Below are 25,187 nucleotides of genomic sequence, written 5' to 3' on the forward strand. Positions count from 1 at the left end.
ATAGGTTCAAGATCCCTAAGAGGTTATCATGGGCCATGAAAGCACCCTGTATTTGGTGTAGAACTCAGAGTTAAGCCTCCTCTGGGCCTCTGTGGTTGAAGCCACTTGCCATCTGCAGTTCCTCATTTATGTAAATTTGGGTTTTATTGCTACTTGGCAGCCAGCAAACAAATGTGGATTCCAATGGTTATAGCAAACTGCCATTTTCAGCTAGTTTCGAATTTTTGTGTCCTTCGAAATAACATTTTTTTCTCTCATTAGTGGACTGATTTTATAAGAAGTAAAAGTTCTAAATTTAAACTACTAAAATAAAAAGAACACATTTGTCTTAACTTACGTATACATTCTGCATAAGACCTCTCTGAGAAAAGGGTTCCACTGCTGACAACAAAGCAAAACAAGAAGAGTTGGAAAAACCCAGTGCCCTAGACTATTCTGTTATCTCAGGATTCTACTGCAATTAGATTAGTTTGCCTAAATGGTTTTGTTTCTTTTCTTTTTTTTTTTTTTTTTTTTGAGATGGAGTCTGGCTCTGTTACCCAGGCTGGAGTGCAGTAGCGTGATTTCAGGTCACTGCACTGCAACCTCTGCCTCCTGGGTTCAAGCAATTCTCCCTCCTCAGCCTCCTGAGTATCTGGGACTACAGGTGCCTACCACCACACCTGGCTAATTTTTTGTATTTTTAGTAGAGACAGGGTTTTACCATGTTGGCCAGGCTGGTCTCAAACCCCTGACCTCAGGTGATCTACCCACCTCGGCCTCCCAAAATGCTGGGATTACAGGCATGAGCAACCGTGCCTGGCCCCTATTCTTAACACTGTCTCCAAGAGGTTGATCTTATAACTCACCTCAGTAACCCCTTATGGAGTCTTGCTGTTTCCAGTCTTGAGTTTTATACTTAATTGTTAGTACATGTTCATTCTTGTCCACTGTGGCCGTGAGAAGTAAAAAGTGGTCATGAAAAGTTTCATGTGATCTCCTCTAATCACATAGCATTATAGGTATGATTATCACACATTTGACTTCCCTGGGGTAAAGGCCAGTTTGATTCCTATCACTACAAGGGTCTCCACGGACCAGCCATTGGCCTACTCATCCCAAACATTATTGATAGAACATTTCAATATCATAAAATAATCCACGTCACATTGTCCAAGAGTAGCATACTGATTAGTCACAATTAAAATCGTGAAAGAAATCGCACTGGACATAACAGCAAGGTTGTTTTTCGAAAAGATTAGCAACCTTTTGAAACACCTGTAACTAGAGATGCCAAATGAAATAAACAAGGCAGTCTGAAATCCTTCAGGATGCTTTCGAAACATATCTAGTTCTGACTGTCTTTGGGCTCAGCCAGACTTTTAGTAAACTGCGGAAACCCAGCTTGGGAAACAGGCAGCTCAGAGTTATTCTAAATAGCTACAGTTTGCCTGTACAGCTGACTTGGGAGGAGGGGAGAAGAAAGGGATTGCTAGAAAAGGGATTGATGCGAGTTTTGTATTTAATTTGGCTATGACTTGACGAAATACACATCTCAGTCAGGGTGCAAATCATGTAACCTGGTATGATTACCTGTGTTTAGGAATAATCAGAATAAAGCCTAGAAAAGAATAGGTTGGGAAGTTAGTTTTGGGTGGTAGAAGAATGGTGAGGCCGATTTTGTTAGTAGATTGCACATGGACAGATGAAGGTAAAGTACAGTGCCAGCTCCAGGTGGGCCTGGTGGAATCCAGTGTGAGTGCCATTTCAGATGGGACACCCCAACTGGGAGGGAGGTGGATCTGGAGAGGATGTCTGGCCCTGGCATCCCTTGAGTCTCTTGCATAGCTCAATTGTGTTGATGTTTAAGGAATAAGTAGGGAGATTTGTTTGTTTTTTAAATCTAGAACATAATTTCTTTAAGATCTTTCATTTCCACAAACCCAAGTCGGATTTACTGTATATGAGCTAAGGAAATCGGAGGTTGTCATCTTAAGGAGGCCCAGATACAGTTTTAGAAAGACCCTAGGGGCCGGGCGCGGTGGATCACGCCTGTAATCCCAGCACTCTGGGAGGCCAAGGCGGGTGGATCATGAGGTCAGAAGATCGAGACCATCCTGGCTAACACAGTGAAACCCCGTCTCTACCAAAAAATACAAAAAAAAATTAGCCGGGTGTGGTGGCGGACGTCTGTAGTCCCAGCTACTCGGAGGCTGAGGCAGGAGAATGGCGTGAACCCGGGAGGAAGAGCTTGCAGTGAGCGCAGATCGCGCCCCTGCACTCCAGCCTGGGCGACAGAGCGAGACTCCGTCTCAAAAAAAAAAAGGAAAGACCCCAGGGAGGAGGGATATCACAGGTCCTCCTTACAGATACCCATAGCCAGCTTGTCTGGTATGCGGCAGCCACAGTTTGGCATCGACATCCTGAAATGAGGGTATTTAAGTGCCTGCATGTGCTACTCTGTCCTTTCATTATGCCCAGTCACCAGAGTTGGAATTACCCAAGGAATCGTGTGCGTTGTGGCGGCTGAGACATAAACGCCATGGCTGTCCCCATTTCTTCAACTTCCTTGCAGTTTGGAGGAGGGAAAGCAGAGCCCTGGGCTCATCCATCGTCACTGCAGCCCCACCAGGAGATCCCATCAAGGCGGTCTTAGATTTCTAGGCTGAGGCAAGAAGGGGTTGGGCGATGAGCCCAGAGCCACACAGCCCAGCCCTGTTGTGGCCAGAGAAGGAAAGGGACTGACTTGGTCCTGCAAGTATGGAGACTGCTTTCTTCTTTCTGTTGTTTTCAGTGCAAGCTGTCAGCTACCAAATGGCTGCCGTTTTGTTTTGTTTTGTTTTGTCCTTAGAGAAGCGCCCAGGGATCAGCTATCGGGAACAAGAAGGTATCACTGTTTTTTGGGGGTATTTTTTAGATTGTCCAGTGTTGGTCATAGGTGGTTTGATTTCCTTTCACTGAATACAAAGCATGGATCTTGTCATCAGACCCAACCAAAGTCCATCTCACTGTCATTCGCTATCTCCCTTCCCTCCTTACTGATCCCAGGAGAGAAGGTTAAGGTTGCACTAGTGATGGAACACCAGGATGATATAAAGCTTCCAACTTGGCTCAGGAAGAGTTCCAAACAAACAAGTATATCTGCCATTGCAGTGGCTCATGATACGTAAGTCTGGACTCTGTAGCTTCCAGTTCTCACTATCCTGGTCTTCCCCACCGTTCCTCTCTTTCCACAGGCCAAGAGATGCACAGTGATCGGGGGCTCTGGATTCCTCGGGCAGCACATGGTGGAGCAGTTGCTGGCAAGAGGATATGCTGTCAATGTATTTGATATCCAGCAAGGGTTTGATAATCCCCAGGTGCAGTTCTTTCTGGGTGACCTCTGCAGCCGACAGGTAATGGACCATGCAGCCTTGCTGACTTCCCACAAGCCCACGAAGGGAAACCAGGATACTTCCCTTGCTCAGAAGCCAGCCAATTTGTTTGAAAAACAATTGTTTCATTGTGAAAATTTTCAAAGTTATAGGAAAGAACACCACATTCTTACTACTTAGAATGAATAACCATCATCTCTGTCACAGATACTCAGCTCTGTCCTGGTAGCACAAAAGCAGCCATGGTCAGCACTTCAATGAACAAATGGATGTGGCTGTGTGCCAGTGAAACTTGACTTCAAAAGCCATCCATGGGCTGTATTGTTCCAACTGCAAAACAAGTGTGTGCTGGGCCACAGGGTCTTGATTTTTTAATTGACACAAATTTCACATTTTTAAAGTGTGCAATTCAGTGATTTTTAGTACATCCACAAAGCTGTGCAACTGTCTCCCACGATCTAACTCCAGAATATTTTTATTACCCCAAAATGAAATCTTGTAGCCATTCCCTCTCTTCCCCTCCCAGCCCCTGGCAGCCACTCGTCTACTTCCCATCTATGGATTGGCCTCTTCTGGACATTTCATATAAACGGAATCATGTAATATTTGTACTTTCGTGCCTGACTTTTTTCACTTAGCATGATGTTTTCAAGCTTCATCCATGTTGCACAGGTATGAATATCTTGAATTTTATTAGATGGTGCCAAATGGCTCAGCAAAGCTGCTATGTCAATTTTACCGCCACATCCCCAGTGTGGCAGAAGCCCCATTGCTTCACATATTTGCCAACACTGGGCATAACTAGACTTTTTGGTGTTGCCATTCTGAGAAGTATGAAGTGGTGCTTCGCTGATGTTCAGAGTCGCATGTCCTCCCTGACCAAGTAACCAGCCACTCTGCTACTGGGTGATCGGCTTTCAGGCTTCCTCCTGTGTGAAATGTTTGTCTGTGTCCTTTGCCCCTTTGTCTTTGGGGTTACCTTTCCTTCCTTGTTGATCTGTTGGGATGCCAATCCTGTGCCCGTTGTACTTATTATGGATGGCTTCCCTCAGCCTGTCACTGGGCCCTTATTCTTGGCTTTGGTGTCATTCGCCGTATGGTTTGTTGATGAAATATTAAGGCCGTTGCTTCCGCTGCAAAGTTATGGTGGTTTTCTGTCCCGTGCTGCTCACACCTGCAGGCCTGGAGATGGGGTAGACACCTTCCATGCTCATCATTGCTGCCTCTCAACCATTCTCGCTCATGCTGCTCTAAGCCCCTCCAGCTTTGAAGAGGATACCCTCAGACTGTACAAACCCCGACACCCTTCCTTGCTTGTGGTGGCCACCCACAGCCACCTGCTCCCCTTCCCAGTGACTCCACTTCATTTCTCAGTGATTTCAGCTCCTTTCTGGCATTATTACTGGTGATTCAGTGTTCATGTAGATGACCCTACCAATGCCCTCGCCTCTCTCATCCTTGGCCTCCTCTCACCCAATGATGTTGCCCTCCACTCCCCTGTCATCACCAGTAAGCACGTCCTCTCCTTCTTCTCAGTTGCAGGCATTCTACTCTGAGCACCAGCTCCTCTCTGTCCAGCTCATGCCCTCTAGTGCCTCAGCTGTCCCGATTCCTTAACCCCACCCAGACATCCAGCCATGCCCACTATGGCTCAGCCTATTCGTGCCTCACTGCCTTTAGTTCCCTGGTCCACTTGTTCGCTTGCATAGTCTTCACCCCCTTCCCCTTTCTCCTTTGGTTGTATGTATCCATAAAGTTTCTCCAGAGAAACACCCGGCAGGGGGATGTGTGGAGAAGGGCAAGGAGAGAGACGGGTGGGTGAGAGGGAGACAGAGAGATTGAGATTTAATTCACGGAATTGGTTTGCATGATTGTGGGGGCTGACTAGGCAAGTCTGAAATTTGTAGGGCAGACCAGAAACTCAGGCAGGAATTGATGCTGTGGTCCCACGTTAGAATTTCTTCTTACAGAAACCTCAGTTTCACTTTTAAGGTCTTTGAACTGAGTATATACTGTCTGTCCAGAGTATCAAGGGTAATCTCCTTACTTAAAGTCAGCTGGTTGTAGATGTCAACCACAGCTACAAAATACCTCTACAGCAACACCTACACTCGTGTTGAATGGAGTCACCGGGGACTAGAGCCTGGCGCAGGTGGCAAATAAATGTGGCCACCACAGTGTACTTCACATTGTAACCCCCACCCTGGTTAAATCTTGCCTTGTGCATGGCCATGGCCCTCAAGCAGACCCTTGGTACCACCAAGCACCATCTCCACAAACCTGCCCATGTCCACGTCTCTACTCAGCCTCCCCTGCTGTTCCCGAGGACGCCTCATCCCCACCAAAGCGCCCATCCTGGTGCCAGCTGGAAGCCACCTCCTCTTCCCTACCCAGTCACTGCCACCAGGGACCTTGAGGCAACCATATCTGGTGGCTGAATCTCAGTCTCTTCTGACCTGACCCTGTAGCAGCATCTGATGCTTTCTTTGCTTCACCACCTCACTCATTTCTCCTCCTGCCTCGCTGATTGGCTCCTGATCACTATCATTTCTAAACTTTGCAGACTCCAGGACTTACTCTCTTTTCTTCTCCAAGTTTGGACAGTGTCGCAGTGACTGCATCCCATCTCATGGATTAATTACTGTCCAGAAGCTGATGTGCTCCCTGCTTGTTATCTCCAACCCCTAGCTCTCTCAGGCGTGTGTGTGTGTGTGTGTGTGTGTGTGTGCGTGCGCGCACGTATGTATGTGTGTGTATGGCTGCTGGACATCCCTGTTTGGATACCTCATGGACACTTCAAGCTTGCTACATCCAAAATTAAGCTCCTGGTTCCCTGACGCAAGCCCCTCCCCCACCACAGCAAACCTATTTCTGCTAAGTCTTCTCTATCTCCATTAATGGCCTACTCTGCTTTTCCAGTTCCATCAACCAAAAACCTTAGATTCATCCCTGCCTGATTCCTTTCTCTCTCGTGCCCTTCATCCCATCCATCAGGAAATCTTGTTGACTCTACTCAGAACAGATCCCCAATCCAGCAACTTCTCACCCCTTCCATTGCTGCCACCCCGGTCCAAGCCACCATCACTCTCACCTAGATGTTAGAGGGACTCTTAATGGATAAGTCAGATCACACCACCCTCTGTACAGAAGCCTCCAGTGGCGTCCAGTCCCACGTCAAGCAAACAGAGGCCTCTGTAATCGCCCATGAGGCCCTGCACGGCACGTCCCCACTACCTGTCCGGCCCACTTCCTCCCATACCCGCCTCATGGCTCTGCCCCAGGCACACTGGCCACCAACCAAGTTTCTGCCTCAGGACCTTTGCACTTGGTGTCCTTTCTGGCAGGAATGCTCTTCCTGAACCACAGAGCTTGCTCCCTAACTTCCTGTAAATCTCCAACCACCCTGTGCTAAGGAACAAGCCCTCGCTGGTCTCCCTTACTCTGCTCTAGTTTTTGCATAACACCTGCCAGTACGGACATCCTCTAGATTTACTTGTTTGTTTGCTTATTTGTCCTGATTGAAACATGATTGACCATGAGCGGATACAGAGCAGAGGAAATCTCTGAAATTTGTCCTTTCTACCATAGAATGTAAACTCCACAAAAGCAGGAATTTTGTTTTTCGATCACTGCTTTGTCCCCTCAAAGGAGATGAGAATCCTTAGCAGGCTTTAACTTCTCTCCAAAAGGCTCCCCAGCTGCCATGCTGTTGTTGCTAGTATATTATTTCAGCTTTCCTTGAGTACAGATTTCAAGGGAGACCCTCCAGCATGCCATGTTGTTCTCCAGCTACACTCAACTGCTCAGCGGCAAGCATGGAGAAGGGGCAAGTTGCATTTAACTAGGGTTGGAGTTTACTAGACAAATTTAATAAAGGGAGAGGGGAACAAGGCAAAGGTGGTGCTGGTGGATCATGAAATCTAAGCTAAGTCCAAGGTGGATGTGATGTGGGTGAAAGACATGGCAGGAAAGGACTTTTTTTCATTTATTTTATTTTATTTTATTTTTATTTTTTATTTTTTAGACATAGTCTTGCTCTGTTGCCCAGACTGTGGCACAATGTAAGCTCACTGCAACGTCCGCCTCCCAGGTTCAAGCGATTCTCCTGCCTTAGCCTCCCTAATAGCTGGGATTATAGGTGCCCACCACCACGCCTGGCTAATTTTTGTATTTTTAGTAGAGATAGAGTTTCACCATCTTGGCCAGGCTGGTCTTGAACTCCTTATATCAGGTGATCCGCCCGCCTCGGCCTCCCAAAGTGCCGGGATTATAGGTGTGAGCCACTGTGCCCAGCCGGGAAGGACTTTTAAAATGTACTTTCAGCTGGGTGTGGTGGTATGCACTTGTAGTCCCCCAGCTATTTGGAAGGCCAAGGTGGGAGAATCACTTGAGGCCAGGAGTTCAAGACTAGCCTGGACTACATAACAAGACCCCCATTTCTTTTTTTAAAAAAATGTGTTTTTATAGTCAGTAGAGAGAGAGAGGAGAGAGACAGATATACATACATATAGATAAAGTTTATGTATGTATAGTTATATAGTTTTATACACACAATATGTATTACATAACACTTTTTTTTTTATTATTATACTTTAGGTTTTAGGGTACATGTGCACAATGTGCAGGTTTGTTACATATGTATCCATGTGCCATGTTGATTTCCTGCACCCATTAACTCGTCATTTAGCATTAGGTATATCTCCTAATGCTGTCCCTCCCCCCTCCCCCAACCCCACAACAGTCCCCGGAGTGTGATGTTCCCCTTGCTGTGTCCATGAGTTCTCATTGTTCAATTCCCACCTATGAGCGAGAACATGCGCTGTTTGGTTTTTTGTCCTTGCGATAGTTTACTGAGAATGATGTTTTCCAGTTTCATCCATGTCCCTACAAAGGACACGAACTCATCATTTTTTATGGCTGCATAGTATTCCATGGTGTATCTGTGCCACATTTTCTTAATCCAGTCTATCCTTGTTGGACATTTGGGTTGGTTCCAACTCTTTGCTATTGTGAATAGTGCCGCAATAAACATACGTGTGCATGTGTCTTTATAGCAGCATGATTTATAGTCCTTTGGGTATATACCCAGTAATGGGATGGCTGGGTCAAATGGTATCTCTAGTTCTAGATCCCTGAGGAATCACCACACTGACTTCCACAATGGTTGAACTAGTTTACAGTCCCACCAACAGTGTAAAAGTGTTCCTATTTCTCCGCATCCTCTCCAGCACCTGTTGTTTCCTGATTTTTTAATGATGGCCATTCTAACTGGTGTGAGATGGTATCTTACTGTGGTTTTGATTTGCATTTCTCTGATGGCCAGTGATGATGAGCATTTCTTCATGTGTTTTTTGGCTGCATAAATGTCTTCTTTTGAGAAGTGTCTGTTCATGTCCTCTGCCCACTTTTTGATGGGGTTGTTTGTTTTTTTCTTGTAAATTTGTTTGAGTTCATTGTAGATTCTGGATATTAGCCCTTTGTCAGATGAGTAGGTTGCAAAAACTTTCTCCCATTGTGTAGGTTGCCTGTTCACTCTGATGGTAGTTTCTTTTGCTGTGCAGAAGCTCTTTAGTTTAATGAGATCCCATTTGTCGATTTTGGCTTTTGTTGCCATTGCTTTTGGTGTTTTAGACATGAAGTCCTTGCCCACGCCTATGTCCTGAATGGTATTGCCTAGGTTTTCTTGTAGGATTTTAATGGTTTTAGGTCTAACATATAAGTCTTTAATCCATCTTGAATTAATTTTTGTATAAGGTGTAAGGAAGGGATCCAGTTTCAGCTTTCTACATATGGCTAGCCAATTTTCCCAGCACCATTTATTAAATAGGGAATCCTTTCCTCATTTCTTGTTTTTGTCAGGTTTGTCAAAGATCAGATAGTTGTAGATATGCGGCATCATTTCTGAGGGCTCTGTTCTGTTCCATTGATCTATGTCTCTGTTGTGGTACCAGTACCATGCTGTTTTGGTTACTGTAGCCTTGTAGTATAGTTTGAAGTCAGGTAGCGTGATGCCTCCAGCTTTGTTCTTTTGGCTTAGGATTGACTTGGCGATGCGGGCTCTTTTTTCGTTCCATATGAACTTTAAAGTAGTTTTTTCCAATTCTGTGAGGAAAGTCATTGGTAGCTTGATGGAGATGGCATTGAATCTATAAATTACCTTGGGCAGTATGGCCATTTTCACGATATTGATTCTTCCAACCCATGAGCACGGAATGTTCTTCCATTTGTTTGTATCCTCTTTTATTTCATTGAGCAGTGGTTTGTAGTTCTCCTTGAAGAGGTCCTTCACATCCCTTGTAAGTTGGATTCCTAGGTATTTTATTCTCTTTGAAGCAATTGTGAATGGGAGTTCACTCATGATTTGGCTCTCTGTTTGTCTGTTATTGGTGTACAAGAATGCTTGTGATTTTTGTACATTAATTTTGTATCCTGAGACTTTGCTGAAGTTGCTAATCAGCTTAAGGAGATTTTGGGCTGAGACAATGGGGTTTTCTAGATATACAATCATGTCATCTGCAAACAGGGACAATTTGACCTCCTCTTTTCCTAATTGAATACCCTTTATTTCCTTCTCCTGCCTGATTGCTCTGGCCAGAACTTCCAGCACTATGTTGAATAGGAGCGGTGAGAGAGGGCATCCCTGTCTTGTGCGAGTTTTCAGAGGGAATGCTTCCAGTTTTTGCCCATTCAGTATGATATTGGCTGTGGGTTTGTCGTAGATAGCTCTTATTATTTTGAGATACGTCCCATCAATACCTAATTTATTGAGAGTTTTTAGCATGAAGGGTTGTTGAATTTTGTCAAAGGCCTTTTCTGCATCTATTGAGATAATCATGTGGTTTTTGTCTTTGGTTCTGTTTATATGCTGGATTACATTTATTGATTTGCGTATGTTGAAGCAGCCTTGCATCCCAGGGATGAAGCCCACTTGATCATGGTGGATAAGCTTTTTGATGTGCTGCTGGATTCGGTTTGCCAGTATTTTATTGAGGATTTTTGCATCAATGTTCATCAAGGATATTGGTCTGAAATTCTCTTTTTTGGTTATGTCTCTGCCAGGCTTTGGTATCAGGACGATGCTGGCTTCGTAAAATGTGTTAGGGAGGATTCCCTCTTTTTCTATCGATTGGAATAGTTTCAGAAGGAATGGTACCAGTTCCTCCTTGTACTTCTGGTAGAATTCAGCTGTGAATCCATCAGGTCCTGGACTCTTTTTGGTTGGTAGGCTATTGATTATTGCCACAATTTCAGAACCTGTTATTGGTCTATTCAGAGATTCAACTTCTTCCTGGTTTAGTCTTGGGAGGGTGTATTTGTCGAGGAATTTATCCATTTCTTCTAGATTTTCTAGTTTATTTGCATAGAGGTGTTTGTTGTATTCTCTGATGGTAGATTGTATTTCTGTGGGATCAGTGGTGATATCCCCTTTTTCGTTTTTTATTGCATCTATTTGATTCTTCTCTCTTTTCTTCTTTATTAGTCTTGCTAGTGGTCCATCAATTTTGTTGATCTTTTCAAAAAACCAGCTCCTGGATTCATTAATTTTTTGAAGGGTTTTTTGTGTCTCTATTTCCTTCAGTTCTGCTCTGATTTTAGTTATTTCTAGCCTTCTGCTAGCTTTTGAATGTGTTTGCTCTTGCTTTTCTAGTTCTTTTAATTGTGATGTTAAGGTGTCAATTTTGGACCTTTCCTGCTTTCTCTTGTGGGCATTTAGTGCTATAAATTTCCCTCTACACACTGCTTTGAACGTGTCCCAGAGATTCTGGTATGTTGTGTCTTTGTTCTCATTGGTTTCAAAGAACATCTTTATTTCTGCCTTCATTTCATTATGTACCCAATAGTCATTCAGGAGCAGGTTGTTCAGTTTCCATGTAGTTGAGCGGTTTTGAGTGAGTTTCTTAATCCTGAGTTCTAGTTTGATTGCACTGTGGTCTGAGAGACAGTTTGTTATCATTTCTGTTCTTTTACATTTGCTGAGGAGAGCTTTACTTCCAACTATGTGGTCAATTTTGGAATAGGTGTGGTGTGGTGCTGAAAAAAATGTATATTCTGTTGACTTGGGGTGGAGAGTTCTGTAGATGTCTATTAGGTCCACTTTATGTAGAGCTGAGTTCAATTCCTGGATATCCTTGTTAACTTTCTGTCTCGTTGATCTGTCTAATGTTGACAGTGGGGTGTTAAAATCTCCCATTATTATTGTGTGGGAGTTTAAGTCCCTTTGTAGGTCACTGAGGACTTGCTTTATGAATCTGGGTGCTCCTGTGTTGGGTGCATATATGTTTAGGATAGTTAGCTCTTCTTGTTGAATTGATCCCTTTACCATGATGTAATGGCCTTCTTTGTCTCTTTTGATCTTTGTTGGTTTAAAGTCTATTTTATCAGAGACTAGGATTGCAACCCCTGCCTTTTTTTGTTTTCCAGTTGCTTGATAGATCTTCCTCCATCCCTTTATTTTGAGTCTATGTGTGTCTCTGCACGTGAGATGGGTTTCCTGAATACAGCACACTGATGGGTCCTGACTCCTTATCCAGTTTGCCAGCCTGTGTCTTTTGATTGGAGCATTTAGCCCATTTACATTTAACGTGAATATTGTTATGTGTGAATCTGATCCTGTCATTATGATGTTAGTTGGTTATTTTGCTCGTTAGTTGCTATAGTTTCTTCCTAGCCTCGATGGTCTTTACAATTTGGCATGTTTTTGCAGGGGCTGGTACCGGTTGTTCCTTTCCATGTTTAGTGCTTCCTTCAGGAGCTCTTTTAGGGCAGGCCTGGTGGTGACAAAATGACTCAGCGTTTGCTTGTCTGTAAAGTATTTTATTTCTCCTTCACTTATGAAGCTTAGTTTGGCGGGATAGGAAATTCTGGGTTGAAAATTCTTTTCTTTAAGAATGTTGAATATCGGCCCCCACTCTCTTCTGGCTTGTAGAGTTTCTGCTGAGAGATCAGCTGTTAGTCTGATGGGCTTCCCTTTGTGGGTAACCCGACCTTTCTCTCTGGCTGCCCTTAACATTTTTTCCTTCATTTCAACTTTGGTGAATCTGACAATTATGTGTCTTGGAGTTGCCCTTCTCGAGGAGTATCTTTGTGGCGTTCTCTGTATTTCCTGAATCTGAATGCTGGCCTGCCTTGCTAGATTGGGGAAGTTCTCCTGGATAATATCTTGCAGAGTGTTTTCCAGCTTGGTTCCATTCTCCCCATCATTTTCAGGTACACCAATCAGACGTAGGTTTGGTCTTTTCACATAGTCCCAAATTTCTTGGAGGCTTTGTTCATTTCTGTTTATTCTTTTTTCTCTAAACTTCCCTTCTCTCTTCATTTCATTCATTTCATCTTCCATCAGCGATACCCTTTCTTCCAGTTGATCGCATCTGCTACTGAGGCTTCTGCAATCTTCGCGTAGTTCTCGAAACTTGGCTTTCAGCTCCATCAGCTCCTTTAAGGACTTCTCTGCATTGGTTATTCTAGTTATCCTTTCGTCTAATTTTTTTTCAAAGTTTTTAACTTCTTTGCTATTGTTTTGAATTTCCTCTTGTAGCTCAGAGTAGTTTGATCGTCTGAAGCCTTCTTCTCTCAACTCATCAAAGTCATCCTCCATCCAGCTTTGTTCCGTTGCTGGTGAGGAACTGCGTTCCTTTGGAGGAGGAGAGGTGCTCTGTTTTTTGGAGTTTCCAGTTTTTTTGCTCTGTTTTTTCCCCATCTTTGTGGTTTTATCTACTTTTTGTCTTTGATGATGGTGATGTACAGATGGGTTTTTGGTGTGGATGTCCTTTCTGTTTGTTAGTTTTCCTTCTACCAGACAGGACCCTCAGCTGCAGGTCTGTTGGAGTTTACTAGAGGTCCACTCCAGACCCTGTCTGGCTGGGTGTCAGCAGTGGTGGCTGCAGAACAGCGGATTTTCGTGAGACCACAAATTCAGCTGTCTGATAGTTCCTCTGAAAGTTTTGTCTCAGAGGAGTACCCGGTTGAATGAGGTGTCAGTCTGTCCCTACTGGGGGGGTGCCTCCCAGTTAGGCTGCTCAGGGGTGAGGGACCCACTTTAGGAGGCAGTCTGTCCGTTCTCAGATCTCCAGCTGCGTGCTGGGAGAACCACTACTCTCTTCAAAGCTGTCAGTCAGACAGGGACATTTAAGGCTGTGGAGGTTCTCGCTGAGTTTTTGGTTGTCTGTGCCCTGCCCCCAGAGGTGGAGCCTACAGAGGCAGGCAGGCCTCCTTGAGCTGTGGTGGGCTCCACCCAGTTCGAGCTTCCTGGCTGCTTTGTTTACCTAAGCAAGCCTGGGCAATGGCGGGCGCCCCTCCCCCAGCCTCGCTGCCGCCTTGCAGCGTGATCTCAGACTGCTGTGCTAGCAATCAGCAAGACTCTGTGGGCATAGGACCCTCCGAGCCAGGTGCGGGACACAATCTCCTAGTGTGCCGTTTTCCAGGCCCGTTGGAAAAGCGCAGTATTAGGATGGGACTGACCCGATATTCCAGGTGCTGTCTGTTTCGCCTTTCTTTGACTAGGAAAGGGAACTCCCTGACCCCTTGCGCTTCCCGAGTGAGGCAATGCCTCGCCCTGCTTCGGCTCGCGCACAGTGCGCTTCACCGACTGTCCTGCACCCACTGTTAGGCACTCCCTAGTGAGATGAAACCGGTACCTCAAGCAGAAATGCAGAAATCACCCGTCTTCTGTGTCGCTCACGCTGGGAGCTGGAGACCGGAGCTGTTCCTATTCGGCCATCTTGGCTCCACCCCCTTTTTTTTTTTTTTTTGAGACGGAGTCTCGCTCTGTCGCCCAGGCTGTAGTGCAGTGGTGTGATCTTGGCTCACTGCAAACTCTGCCTCCTGGGTTCAAGCAATTCTCCTGCCTCAGCCTCCCGAGTAGCTGGGATTACAGGCGCCCACCACCACCCACGACTAATTTTTATATTCTTAGTAGAGACAGGGTTTCACCATGTTGGCCAGGCTAGTCTCGAACTCCTGACCTCAAGTGATCCACCCGCCTCGGTCTCCCAAAGTGCTTGGATTACAGGTATGAGCCACTGTTGCCGCTGCACCCGGCCCATAACACTTTTTAAAGTCACCCCGGTCTTGTGCATCTTCTGTTGCTGACAGGAAGTCTACTCTCGAGCCGGTCGTTGTTCCTTTGTAGGTTGTCTGGCTTTCCCTCTCATGGTTTTTAGGATTTTATTTTTTATCATTTATAGTCTATAGAGAATATATCTGGGCCTGAGTTTTAGTTTTGATTTTAAATCTTACTCAACACCTGGTAGGTCTTTGCAATCTGAAGATGAATGACTTTCCTCATTTCTGGAAAATTCTTCAAAGATTAACTCTACCCCTTTTCTCTCTCTTCTCTCTTTCTAGAAGCCATGCTGGACATATGGTGGTCTTTATTATATTATCTGTCTCTTATCCTCTCTTTCTTGCATTCCTTCTCTTTCTCTTTTTGTACTATTTCATTGGAGATTTCCTCCTCCCCGCCTCTGCTCATGGCCAATCATGTTTCACCTATATTCCTCCTCAGATTATGTTGAAGTCAATCCTAGACATCATATCATTTTATCTGCAGATATTTCAGTATTTGTCTCTAAAAGATAAGGATTATTTTTAAAAACATTGACAGTAGTTCCTTAGTATCTAGCCAGTGTTCAGATATCCCTGAATGTCTTATAAATGTTTTTGTATTATTGTTTTTCCAAATAAGGAACCAAGCAAGGTCAAGACTATGGATTTGGTTGAAATATTTAGCTCTCTTTTAATTTACGAGTCCCTTCATCTTTTTAAACTTCAGTCTATTTATTGAATAACTGATGTTTAGTAGAAACCATGTTTATGGTGCTGTAGTTTCCCACAGTCTGGGTTTTGCCGATTACATCCCCATTGCATTTAACGTGCCCTTCTGTCCTCCAATATTTTCTGTATACTGGTAGATCTGGGATGGTGCTGTCCGTCAAGGCAGCCATTAGCCACGTGCAACTATTGGGCACTTAAAATGTGGCAAGTCAGAATTGAGAAGCACTGTAAGTGTAAAGTCCACACCAGATTTCAAAAACTACCTACAGAAAAAAGGAATGTAACTGTCTCATTAAAGTTAATTTCACCTTTTTCTTTTTACTTTTTAATGTCGTTGCTACAAACTTTAAAGTCACCGTGACTTTTATTATGTTTCTACTGGACTAAAGACTTGATCGGACTCTGGTTCAGTTTTTCCCTCTGGGATATTATTACTTCTGATACTCCAATAATAATAAGCATGCCTAGTGCTCAGATTTGGGTTTCTATATACCGTTTCCCATAAAAGGAACTAGGGCTTCTTGGGAAAATTGCTCATTCTAGGACCCTAGGGCAAGGGCAGTACAAAATGGGTCTAGGACATTTTCTTAGCACAAAATGAATGAGGACCTGTCAAGAAGATACAAGAGCCAACTTGAAGGGCTTCCACTGGCCAAATTTGGGACATTTTGAGCCTCTCAAAACATAACAGTAGCGGATAACAATGCATTTTGATTTCAAAAAGAATCCATGGGCTGGGTGCAGGGCTAGCGCCTGCAATGCCAGCACTTTGGGAGGCCAAGGCGGGTGGATCACCTGAGGTCAAAAGTTCGAGACCAGCCTTGCCAACATGGTGAAACCCCATCTCTACTAAAATACAAAAAAATTAGCCGGGCATGGTGGCACACGCCTGTAATCCCAGCGACTTGGGAGGCTGAGGTGGGAGAATCACTTGAGCCCGGGAGGCAGAGGTTGCAGTGAGCCAAGATCATGCCACTGCATTCCAGCCTTGCTGACAGAGCGAGACAATGTCTCAAAAAAAATAAAATAAAATAAAAAAGAATCCATGGGTCCGCAGAAATACTGAAAATAACAATTGGGGTCAGGGAGAAGGGGAAGCTCTACAGAGCAACTAATAAATGTAAAGGCCATGAATTAAAAGGCTAGACTTAGAATGTCACCATTTTATACCCAGTACATTGATTATTGTTCCAGGCAAGGACTATCAATAAATGCTGAGGTTAATTGGTAGAATTAACATGCTACAGATTACTTATCAATTGCAAAGGAAAAGGTACCTTTTTGATGGCCGGAATCTGGCAGCCATCGTCATCACCACGTGCTCCAACTTAATATCACCAAGAGCGGGACAAACTTGCACCTCCTGAGGTAATTCGCTGAGAAGGACACACCACCACTGATGTGGTATTCTTGCCAAAACCATTAAGCCTGAATCTAATCTTGAGGAAACAGACTAATCCAAACTGAAGGACAGTCTACAAAATAACCAACCCAAACCCTTGAAAAATGGCAGCATTAAAATAAGACAGAAAAGATGAGAATTTGTTTCAGATTAAAAGAGATGGAAGAGACCTGAGGACTAAATACTACATGTCATACACAATTGGATCCTGGACCCCAAAACAAAAGGCTATAAAAGACATTATTGGGACAACTGGGGGAATTTGAATATAGACTAATTATTGGATAAGAACATCATATCTGTTAAGTTACCTGAGTGTGATCATTGTTTTATGGTTATTTAGGAGAATGCTTTTGTTCTTAGGAGATACCTGGTGAAGCGTTTAGAGGCAGCATGATGTCTGCAACTTACTTGACAGGTTTCAAAAAAATATCATGTGATTGTATGTAGAGAGAGGAAATTATGGCAAAATATTAACTGGCACATAATTGTCATAATTGTCTTTTGGTGACAAGCATGAATCATACTTAGATCATATTAATTAAGGTTTGACAAAATGGTGACATGCTATTAGTCTCCATTTAGTAGCTCCAATCTTTATACCTTAATGCAGAATAAATATTTGATTCTTTCCCTTTATTTACCTGAATTTTTATTCTTTCTTGTGGTCAAGCTGTCCCTTCTTTGCCCAGTGGGAACCTCTTCAGGTTGGTACTTGAGTGCTTTTAACATGACCCCAGTAGTCTTAGCTAGCTAGCTAGCATCCTCACTCTCTGGTACAAGGTGTGCCTGGTTCATCTTGTGTATTTCCTGTCCCAGATCTGCAATCAGCCATTTCTCTCAGGAGCTCTTGTTCCTTTTAGCAGTAAATCAAACAGACCTGTTTTAAAAATCCCTTTCAGGTTGCCGTATTGTGTCAAGTTTCACAGGATGGAATATGCCTGTGTATTGGCTATTTACCGTCTTTAATGGTGTGGAACTTTTTCATATGATTCGTAATTTCTATCTGAGTTCACCTTCCTGGGGAGTTTTACCTCCTAGGTGCCTGCTCTGAACCACCCAAGAGGATGTTGCTTCTGTGTGGATCCCACAGGCTTCTCATGCCCCAAACCCCTTTTGACTGGGGACTAGTTAGTGGGGAGAAGGTGATTAAAGGGATAACTTGATTTCCATCCATCCCATGTACTTCAGTATTATTGATTCTTTTATGAAAATGTATTTCCATATTGATTATAGAATTATAAGACAAGGAACCTACAAGCCACAGGTTGGAGAGTGAAAACAGGAGAATGCCATTGACCTGTGAAAGCAGGAATGATTATTTTGTCTTTCTTTGCTTTTCCAGGATCTGTACCCAGCTCTGAAAGGTGTAAACACAGTTTTCCACTGTGCATCACCCCCACCATCCAGTAACAACAAGGAACTCTTTTATAGAGTGAATTACATTGGCACCAAGAATGTCATTGAAACTTGCAAAGAGGCTGGGGTTCAGGTAAGGGGAAGGCTGGAGTGAGTGCTGTCGGGAGCGTGTGATGGCCCTTTCTAAGGGTGTAAGGCCGTAGTTCTTGCAGTCTCCCTGGGACTAGGCAGGGTTGCTTCTTAAAGTGTTGGGAAGATCTTAGAAATGAAGCCCTTGGAGTCACTGGAGTTCGTGAAGGTCTGCTTGCCAAGGCTGATTTGAGATGTAATATTCTAACTGCACACAAATAGAACATCTGAGGACCTCAAGGCTATTAGCCTTCAGTTAAAGAGCTGCAGAACTTAGACATTGCTTATATTTTTATTGTGATAAAATATATGTCACATACAATTTACCATCCTAACCATTTTTAAGTGCAGAGTTCAGTGGCATTAAGTACACTCACAATGTTGTACGGCCATTACCACCATCCATCTCTAAACCTTTTTCTTCTTCCCTAATAGAAACTCTATACCCATTAAACAGCAACTCCTCAATCGCCCTTCCCCACCCAGCCCCTGGCAACTACCCTTCTACTTTCTGTCTCTATGGGTTTGACAACTATAGGGACCTCACAGAAGTGGACTCATGTAGTATTTGTCCTTTTGTATCTGGCTTTTCACCGAGCATGATGTCCTCAGGGGTCATCCATGTTGTAGCATGTGTTGGAATGTCCTTCCTTTTTAAGGCAGAACAATATTTCATTGTATGGATGGACCACATTTTGTTTATTCATTCAGCCATCGATGGACATCTGTACTGTCTTCACCTTTTGGCAATTGTAAACAATAGTGTTATTAACACAAGTGTACAAATATCTGTTCAAGTCCCTGTTTTCAATTCTTTCGGGCATATACCCAGAAGTAGGGTTGCTAGATCATATACTAGTTCTATGTTTAACCTTTTGAGGAACCACCACATTGTTTTCCAGACCTTGCTTATATTTTAAAAGAAAAGCAAACTGTGTTTACCGTTAGCCAATAGAAACTTGCTCTAACTCAGGTCTGAGGGGATACGAATTTTCTGCCCATTGTAGCTTGCTGCATTGTTACCAATCCTGGTTCTTAGAATTGTCTTTATATAGGACCCCAGCCACTGGCTAAAACAGCTCCGTGTCAGCTCAGCATCCTGACCCTCACAGGGATGCATAGCCACAGGTACTGCAGAAATTAAGAGAAAAGCTTGAAGCAAGCCGGGGGTTCCTCTCCCAACAACCTCTCCTGGCACTGTTGGCTGGTCCGCAGCATCCTCAGCCGGCCCAGCAGGGTTGGAGCTCTTCTGGGCTTGGGCCCTGGAAAAGGTCAGTTATAACTGACCCCTAGTAGTTGAGAAGATGCTTTGCCCTGCTGCAGTTTTCACCTAATTAGCTCCTTGTTAGGTGACCAGGGGCTAAACGATGTCTGTTTGCTAGTAAATGGGAGAGGTGGGGTCAAAGCAGATTCTCCAAGTCCCAGACTCTGCACTCAGCCATGCTGATGTAACTGGAGCCCTGGGAAGGGCCCTGCTGCTCTTTGTTAAATGGGAGGTTGGGGGCATACGAAAAAGATTTGCGTCCCGGGTGTGGTGGCTCACACATGTAATCCCAGTGCTTTGGGAGGCCAAGGCAGGAAGATCACTTGAGCCAAGGAGTTCAAGACCAGCCTGAGCAACATAGCAATACCCCACCTCTACACAAATGCTTAAAAGCCACGTGTGGTGGTCTGCACGTGTAGCCTCAACTGTTTCGGGACGCTGAGGCAGAAGGATCGCTTGAGCCTAGGATTTTCAGGCTGCAGTGAGCTATGATCCCAACACTACACCCCAGCCTAGGCAACAGAGCAAGACCTTGTCTCTTACAAAAAAATAAAAAAAAAAACAAGATTTGAGAATAAAACAGCACCTCTCCACTGACCGCAGCATTTAAGAAACAACATTACTGGCGTGTGTAATGTGTGCCCATCCGCGATGCCACTGCTGTCTTCTTGTAGCCATGGGTAGCAATTCTGAATTTGGGTTTATTTCCATTTGCTCCGTGTGTAACCAATATAAAGTATTGGGTTGCATGTTGTAAGATTTTATAAACTGATATCTTACTGAACAGATCCTCCTGCAACTTGCTTTTTTCCCCAATGTTATGTTTTTCTTTATTCATCTTGGCATATGTAACTCTGGTTTATTTACGGAAGGGGCAGAGTAGCTTAGTGGGTAAGAGTGCAGAAAGTGATTGCTGTGTTGTATTGAAGGAACATTTTCCAACACTGAGATCAAAAGATTATTTAATGTACTTTTTTTTCTCAAAGGTTTTAAGTGTTGCTTTCCACATTTAAGTCTTTAATCCACCAGGAATTTATGTTTGCATATGGTGTGAGATAGAGATCTAACTTTTTTCCATGTGTATAAGCAGTTCAGTGCCATTTATTGCATAATCCATCCTTTCTGCATTGCTGCACACCATCTGCAGCATGTCTTAGGTGTTGGTGTCTTACATGGGCCTGTTCCCAGGCTCTCCCCTCTGCCCCATTGACCTCCCTGTCTGCCCATGCAGAGAGGCTCTGCCTTTTTAGGATAAGTCTCAGTGTACCGTAGATAAATCACCACCCCCCCAACCAATTTCTTCAAACTTCACTTGGCTATTCTGAGCCCTTTGTTCTTCTGCATATATTTGGCTTAACCAGTGCCTTGCTAAAGCCAGCTGAGACTGCTGTTGTAATTGCGTTGAACTTGTAGGTAATTTTGGAGAGAATTGACATCTTTCCCATATTGAGTGTTCCTGTCCATAAATATGGGGTATGTTTCTGTTTATCTCGCTCTTTAATGTCTTCAATAGAGTTTTATAGTTTACTTCGTAAAGATTTTGCATATCTCGTTAAATTTATTTGTATGTACTTCATTTTTTGTTATTTAATAACTTTATATTACATTTTCAATTATTGTTAACATATAAGACTAGTTAATTTTTGTATATTGATTTTTAATTCAGTAACTTTGCCAAACACTAATATTTTCTACATATTTGCCTGTGTTTTCTGTGTAGATTTTTCTCTCATCCGTAAGTGATGGAAGTTCAGTTTCTTTTCAAATCATTATGAATTCTTGTTTATCTTACCCTATCACTCTGCCTAGAGCTTCTCATACAATGTTGAATAAGAATGGGAACGATATGATTCATGCTAATGGTGTCCAGTGTTGGATGAGCTTCTCTTAACCAGCAGGCTGGACACTGGGGACCCTCATAAGAGAACATCTTCCTTTAGAATAGCATTTCTTAAGAGGTCGTGTGGTGTGTGTATTCCTATGTGTGTTCACATGGCCAGGTCACTATCAGAATAGCCAGTGATCTTTTTCAAACAGACATCTTCCTAGAAGTTTGCGGGCTGCCCTGCACTTACAACAGAGAATCACCGTCATAGTGAGATACCATGAATGAAAGTCTATTCTCTCTCTCAGGTGTGATGGGATAGAAAAAATGTGTTATCCCTTGTTTTGGAACCAAGATCTCTTGATTCTTGGTTAGAATGTAATGCATAGTGTGTCTGGAATCCACATAGCTGCAGAAGATGGTGATCTTTGGATTATTTTAAGAAGGCATGAAAAGCAAAGGCATTGCAGCAAATAATTTCTGCAGTGCCTCGAATGTGAGGGCAGCAAAGGGATGCCCCTTGATTCTGTTTCATACAGGATCATCGCACTGTTTGCATTGTGATAATTTCTGACTTTTATTTTTTCTAACCTTCCTCTGTCAGAAACTCATTTTAACCAGCAGTGCCAGTGTCATCTTTGAGGGCGTCGATATCAAGAATGGAACTGAAGACCTTCCCTATGCCATAAAACCCATTGACTACTACACAGAGACGAAGATCTTACAGGAGAGGGTATGTACCTTGGAACTGGTTGAGTGAGCAGACTGAAGGGTTTAGAATCCTAAGAAAAATGTTTATGAACTTATGAAGTTTGTATTCGGAGGCCTACGTACCTGACTTGAGATGTAAAATTTGTGGGTGAAATTAAATTTAAAAATACTGTGAGAGGCCGGGCACGGTGGCTCACGCCTGTAATCCCAGCACTTTGGGAGGCCGAGGTGGGTGGATCACCTGAGGTCAGGAGTTCGAGACCAGCCTGGCCAACATGGCGAAACCCCACCTCTACTAAAAATACAAAAATTAGCCCAGCATGGTGGCGGGCACCTGTAATCCTAGCCACTTGGGAGGCTGAGGTATGAGAATCGCTTGAACCTGGGAGGCGGAGGTTGCAGTGAGCCGAGATTGTGCCATTGCACTCCAGCCTGGGGGATAGAGAGAGACACTGTCTCCCAAAAAAAAAAAAAAAAAAATTACTATGAGAACAGCTTTATGTGGCCAGACACTGTTCTGAGTGTTTTCCAGGAGTATTTTCCTTGTTTAAAGGTCACAATTATCGCATCATCACCAGATTATAGATGAAGACTGTGGTGCACAGATGCACAGAGAGACTCAGAACCTTTCTAAAACTGTGCAGCTAGGAGGTGGCTGACCCCAGGCCTTCTGTCTCCAGAGCCTACAGTCCACCCTCAGTGCCATGGGAGCTTCCTCGCTTGCTATGGGAATTTACAGCAGTTGCAAGCGTGCAGACAGGAATCAGGCTGGAGGCACCTTCCTAGTGGCACTCTCACCCCCCCTCCCTTACTTAGAAAAACAAACAACGGAAGGATCTTGCTTTATTTTAAGGAAAAGTACTTTTCCACTTGGCAAAACAGCCTCATCAAAGGGCACCTGATTTTAGTGTGGTTGGATTCAGCCACTGTCGCTACCAAGCCTTTAGGCTGCTGGGACTGTGGGGCCCCTGACAACTGCTAGCTGCAGATGGGGACTGTCCTAAGCTGCAGGCCAGGAGTGCTCCTGAGCCTGGGATAGCTTGCCTTAGCTGGGTAGCTGTGAGTGTACCCCTCCCAGGTGTGTGCAGTGTGTCACACCCACTGAGGTTTTCTTTCAAAGCCAGTACATACTGAACTGGAGCTGAACACTGACCTGGCTACCTGAGAGCCAGCTGCCTCCTGGCTGTTTGCCGTATTTTTTTTTTTTTTTTTTTTTTTTTTTTTTGAGATGAAGTCTCACTCTGTTGCCCAGGCTGGAGTGCAGTGGCATGATCTCGGCTCACTGCAACCTCCACCTCCCAGGTTCAAGCGATTCTCCCGCCTCAGCCTCCTGAGTAGCTGGGATTACAGGTGCGTGCCACCATGCTGGGCTAATTTTTGTATTTTTAGTAGAGACGGGGTTTCACCATGTTGGTCGGATGATCTTGAACTCCTGACCTCACGATCTGCCCGCCTTGGCCTCTCAAAGTGCTGGGATTACAGGCGTGAGCCGCCGCGCCCAGCCTGTTTGCTGTTGCTTCAGCTCACAAAGTCCTGGCAGAGCTGGCCCACAGGGATGGCCCACAGGGAGACACAAGGGCCGCCCAGACCAGGGGTGGAGGCTTGGCCTTTGGCAAAGCCACAGTCCTGGCTCCAGACTGTGCTGTCTCGCTCCTTGGAGCACTCATGTGCTCGAACTTGGCCCAAGGAGTACTAAAGCCTCCCTGCGCCTTGAGGCAGTTCAGTCACCATGGAGACCCTGTGTATTCTCAACCCAGTATGCCCGATACTGATTGCCACCACAGCTGAGCCCGTCTAGGCTCAGGAGCTTCAAATGATGGCCTTGGCCCAGACCATCAGTGTCTCGCTTACATCAGCTTTTGGGTTCTCAACTAGAAATAAGCAAAGCCTGCAGATGACTCCAGCAGTAACTCACCTGAAGCCTCCTTTCAGCCGAGGTTGACATCCACTATTGGCTTTATAACCTTCCTACTGATCGTAAACCAAATGTGATGGGGAGCTAGGACTCCTTCACCTCTCTTCCCTTTAGTAGTAGAGATGAGCCTTGGTGGAGGCCATTTGAGGGTTTATTTAGTCATTTCCTCCATCGCTGTGGGGACCAGAGGCCTGGCGGGAAGAGGAGGGCCAGCTCTGGGAATCTGTTGAAAGAGGCAGCTTTTCCGTTGTTGAGTTGCTTAAGATCACTGGGGCCAAAACATAGACCAGCACTTTGCTACCATAGAGTAGAAACCCGAAGTGACATGACAGCAGGAACCGTACTTACCAAGCGTACAGACACGCACTGAAGCAACTCACATGGGCCATCTCGTGTAATTCGCATGCAGCCCCGTCAGGGTAGGTACCTTTATGATCACCACTTTTACCCACGATAAAACAAATCCTCTGGAAAGTTTTGTTACTTTTGAGGCGAAACCCATTTCGCTGTACTTTAGGCTCTTGAGTTCTAGTTTGTCCATGAAGTCACACAGAAGTCACCTTTTCCTCACGGTGGCAACAGGAGCACTGGCTCTGGACCAGGCACTGCTCTGAGGACTTTACATGTCTCGGCCTCCTTTGCCCCCCAGCTGCTGGCCTGTTTCTCCCCAGGCATGGTCTTCAGACCCTTCACCTTCTCTGACCCTCTTCTGGGCCCACTTGGGTTTCTCAGAGCCCTCCCCTCGGAGGTGGTACTCAGAATTGCCTGGAACAGACCCGGCCTGGTGGAAACGTGGGTGGCACATGCAGTTCAAGTCACTGGAGGCTCACGGCTAACTTGTTCGCCAGAACCTTCGGATGTTTTCCACAAACTGCTGCCGAGGCATGTCTTCTGGCAGTGTTGGTGGATTTTAGCCTTTGAACCCAAACCAGGGCCTTCTGATTTGATCTTACCAGTTTTTGCCCAGCTGTCTGTCCTGCATTTTCAGATTTTGGTGTGAGAGTGGATGGGGTAGAGAGGTAGCCCAGAATTATACCAGCCACTGATGTAGGTTGTCAGCCCAAGGCAGACCACTGCTCAGTGGCCACATGCCAGCAGAGTGTGTCATCTGTCTGTCCCTGACGAGTGGTGCTTCTCACCCAGTGAGGCACTCTCTTGGCCTGGGCCTAGGAATTTGCAATGGACGTGCCCCTTCTCCCATTCTCCTCCAGGCAGTCCTGGGCGCCAACGATCCTGAGAAGAATTTCTTAACCACAGCCATCCGCCCTCATGGCATTTTCGGCCCAAGGGACCCGCAGTTGGTACCCATCCTCATCGAGGCAGCCAGGAACGGCAAGATGAAGTTCGTGATTGGGTGAGTCAGCCCACAGCGGCTCTTCCCTAGTCCTTCCAAATGGCATCGGAGCTCTTTTCTTATGTGACTGTCTTGGTCCGTGCAGGCTGCTGTAACAAAATAC

General features: G+C 44.8%; 1 protein-coding gene across 8 annotated transcripts in view; it reads left to right on the forward strand.

Annotated features, from left to right (window-relative positions):
• Window positions 1-25,187, forward strand: part of NSDHL (NAD(P) dependent steroid dehydrogenase-like) — a 45,005-nt gene that overhangs the window by 16,418 nt on the left and 3,400 nt on the right. For all 8 annotated transcript variants that reach the window (XM_055267897.2, XM_063634387.1, XM_063634383.1 and 5 more), the window contains 4 exons: window positions 3,216-3,374; window positions 17,873-18,019; window positions 21,709-21,837; window positions 24,942-25,084. In XM_055267897.2, coding sequence (XP_055123872.1) covers window positions 3,216-3,374; window positions 17,873-18,019; window positions 21,709-21,837; window positions 24,942-25,084 — 578 coding nt within the window. The remainder of the gene's footprint in view (window positions 1-3,215; window positions 3,375-17,872; window positions 18,020-21,708; window positions 21,838-24,941; window positions 25,085-25,187) is intronic.

Source organism: Symphalangus syndactylus, chromosome X (assembly GCF_028878055.3).
Source record: "Symphalangus syndactylus isolate Jambi chromosome X, NHGRI_mSymSyn1-v2.1_pri, whole genome shotgun sequence".
Classification (NCBI taxonomy): Eukaryota; Metazoa; Chordata; class Mammalia; order Primates; family Hylobatidae; genus Symphalangus; species Symphalangus syndactylus.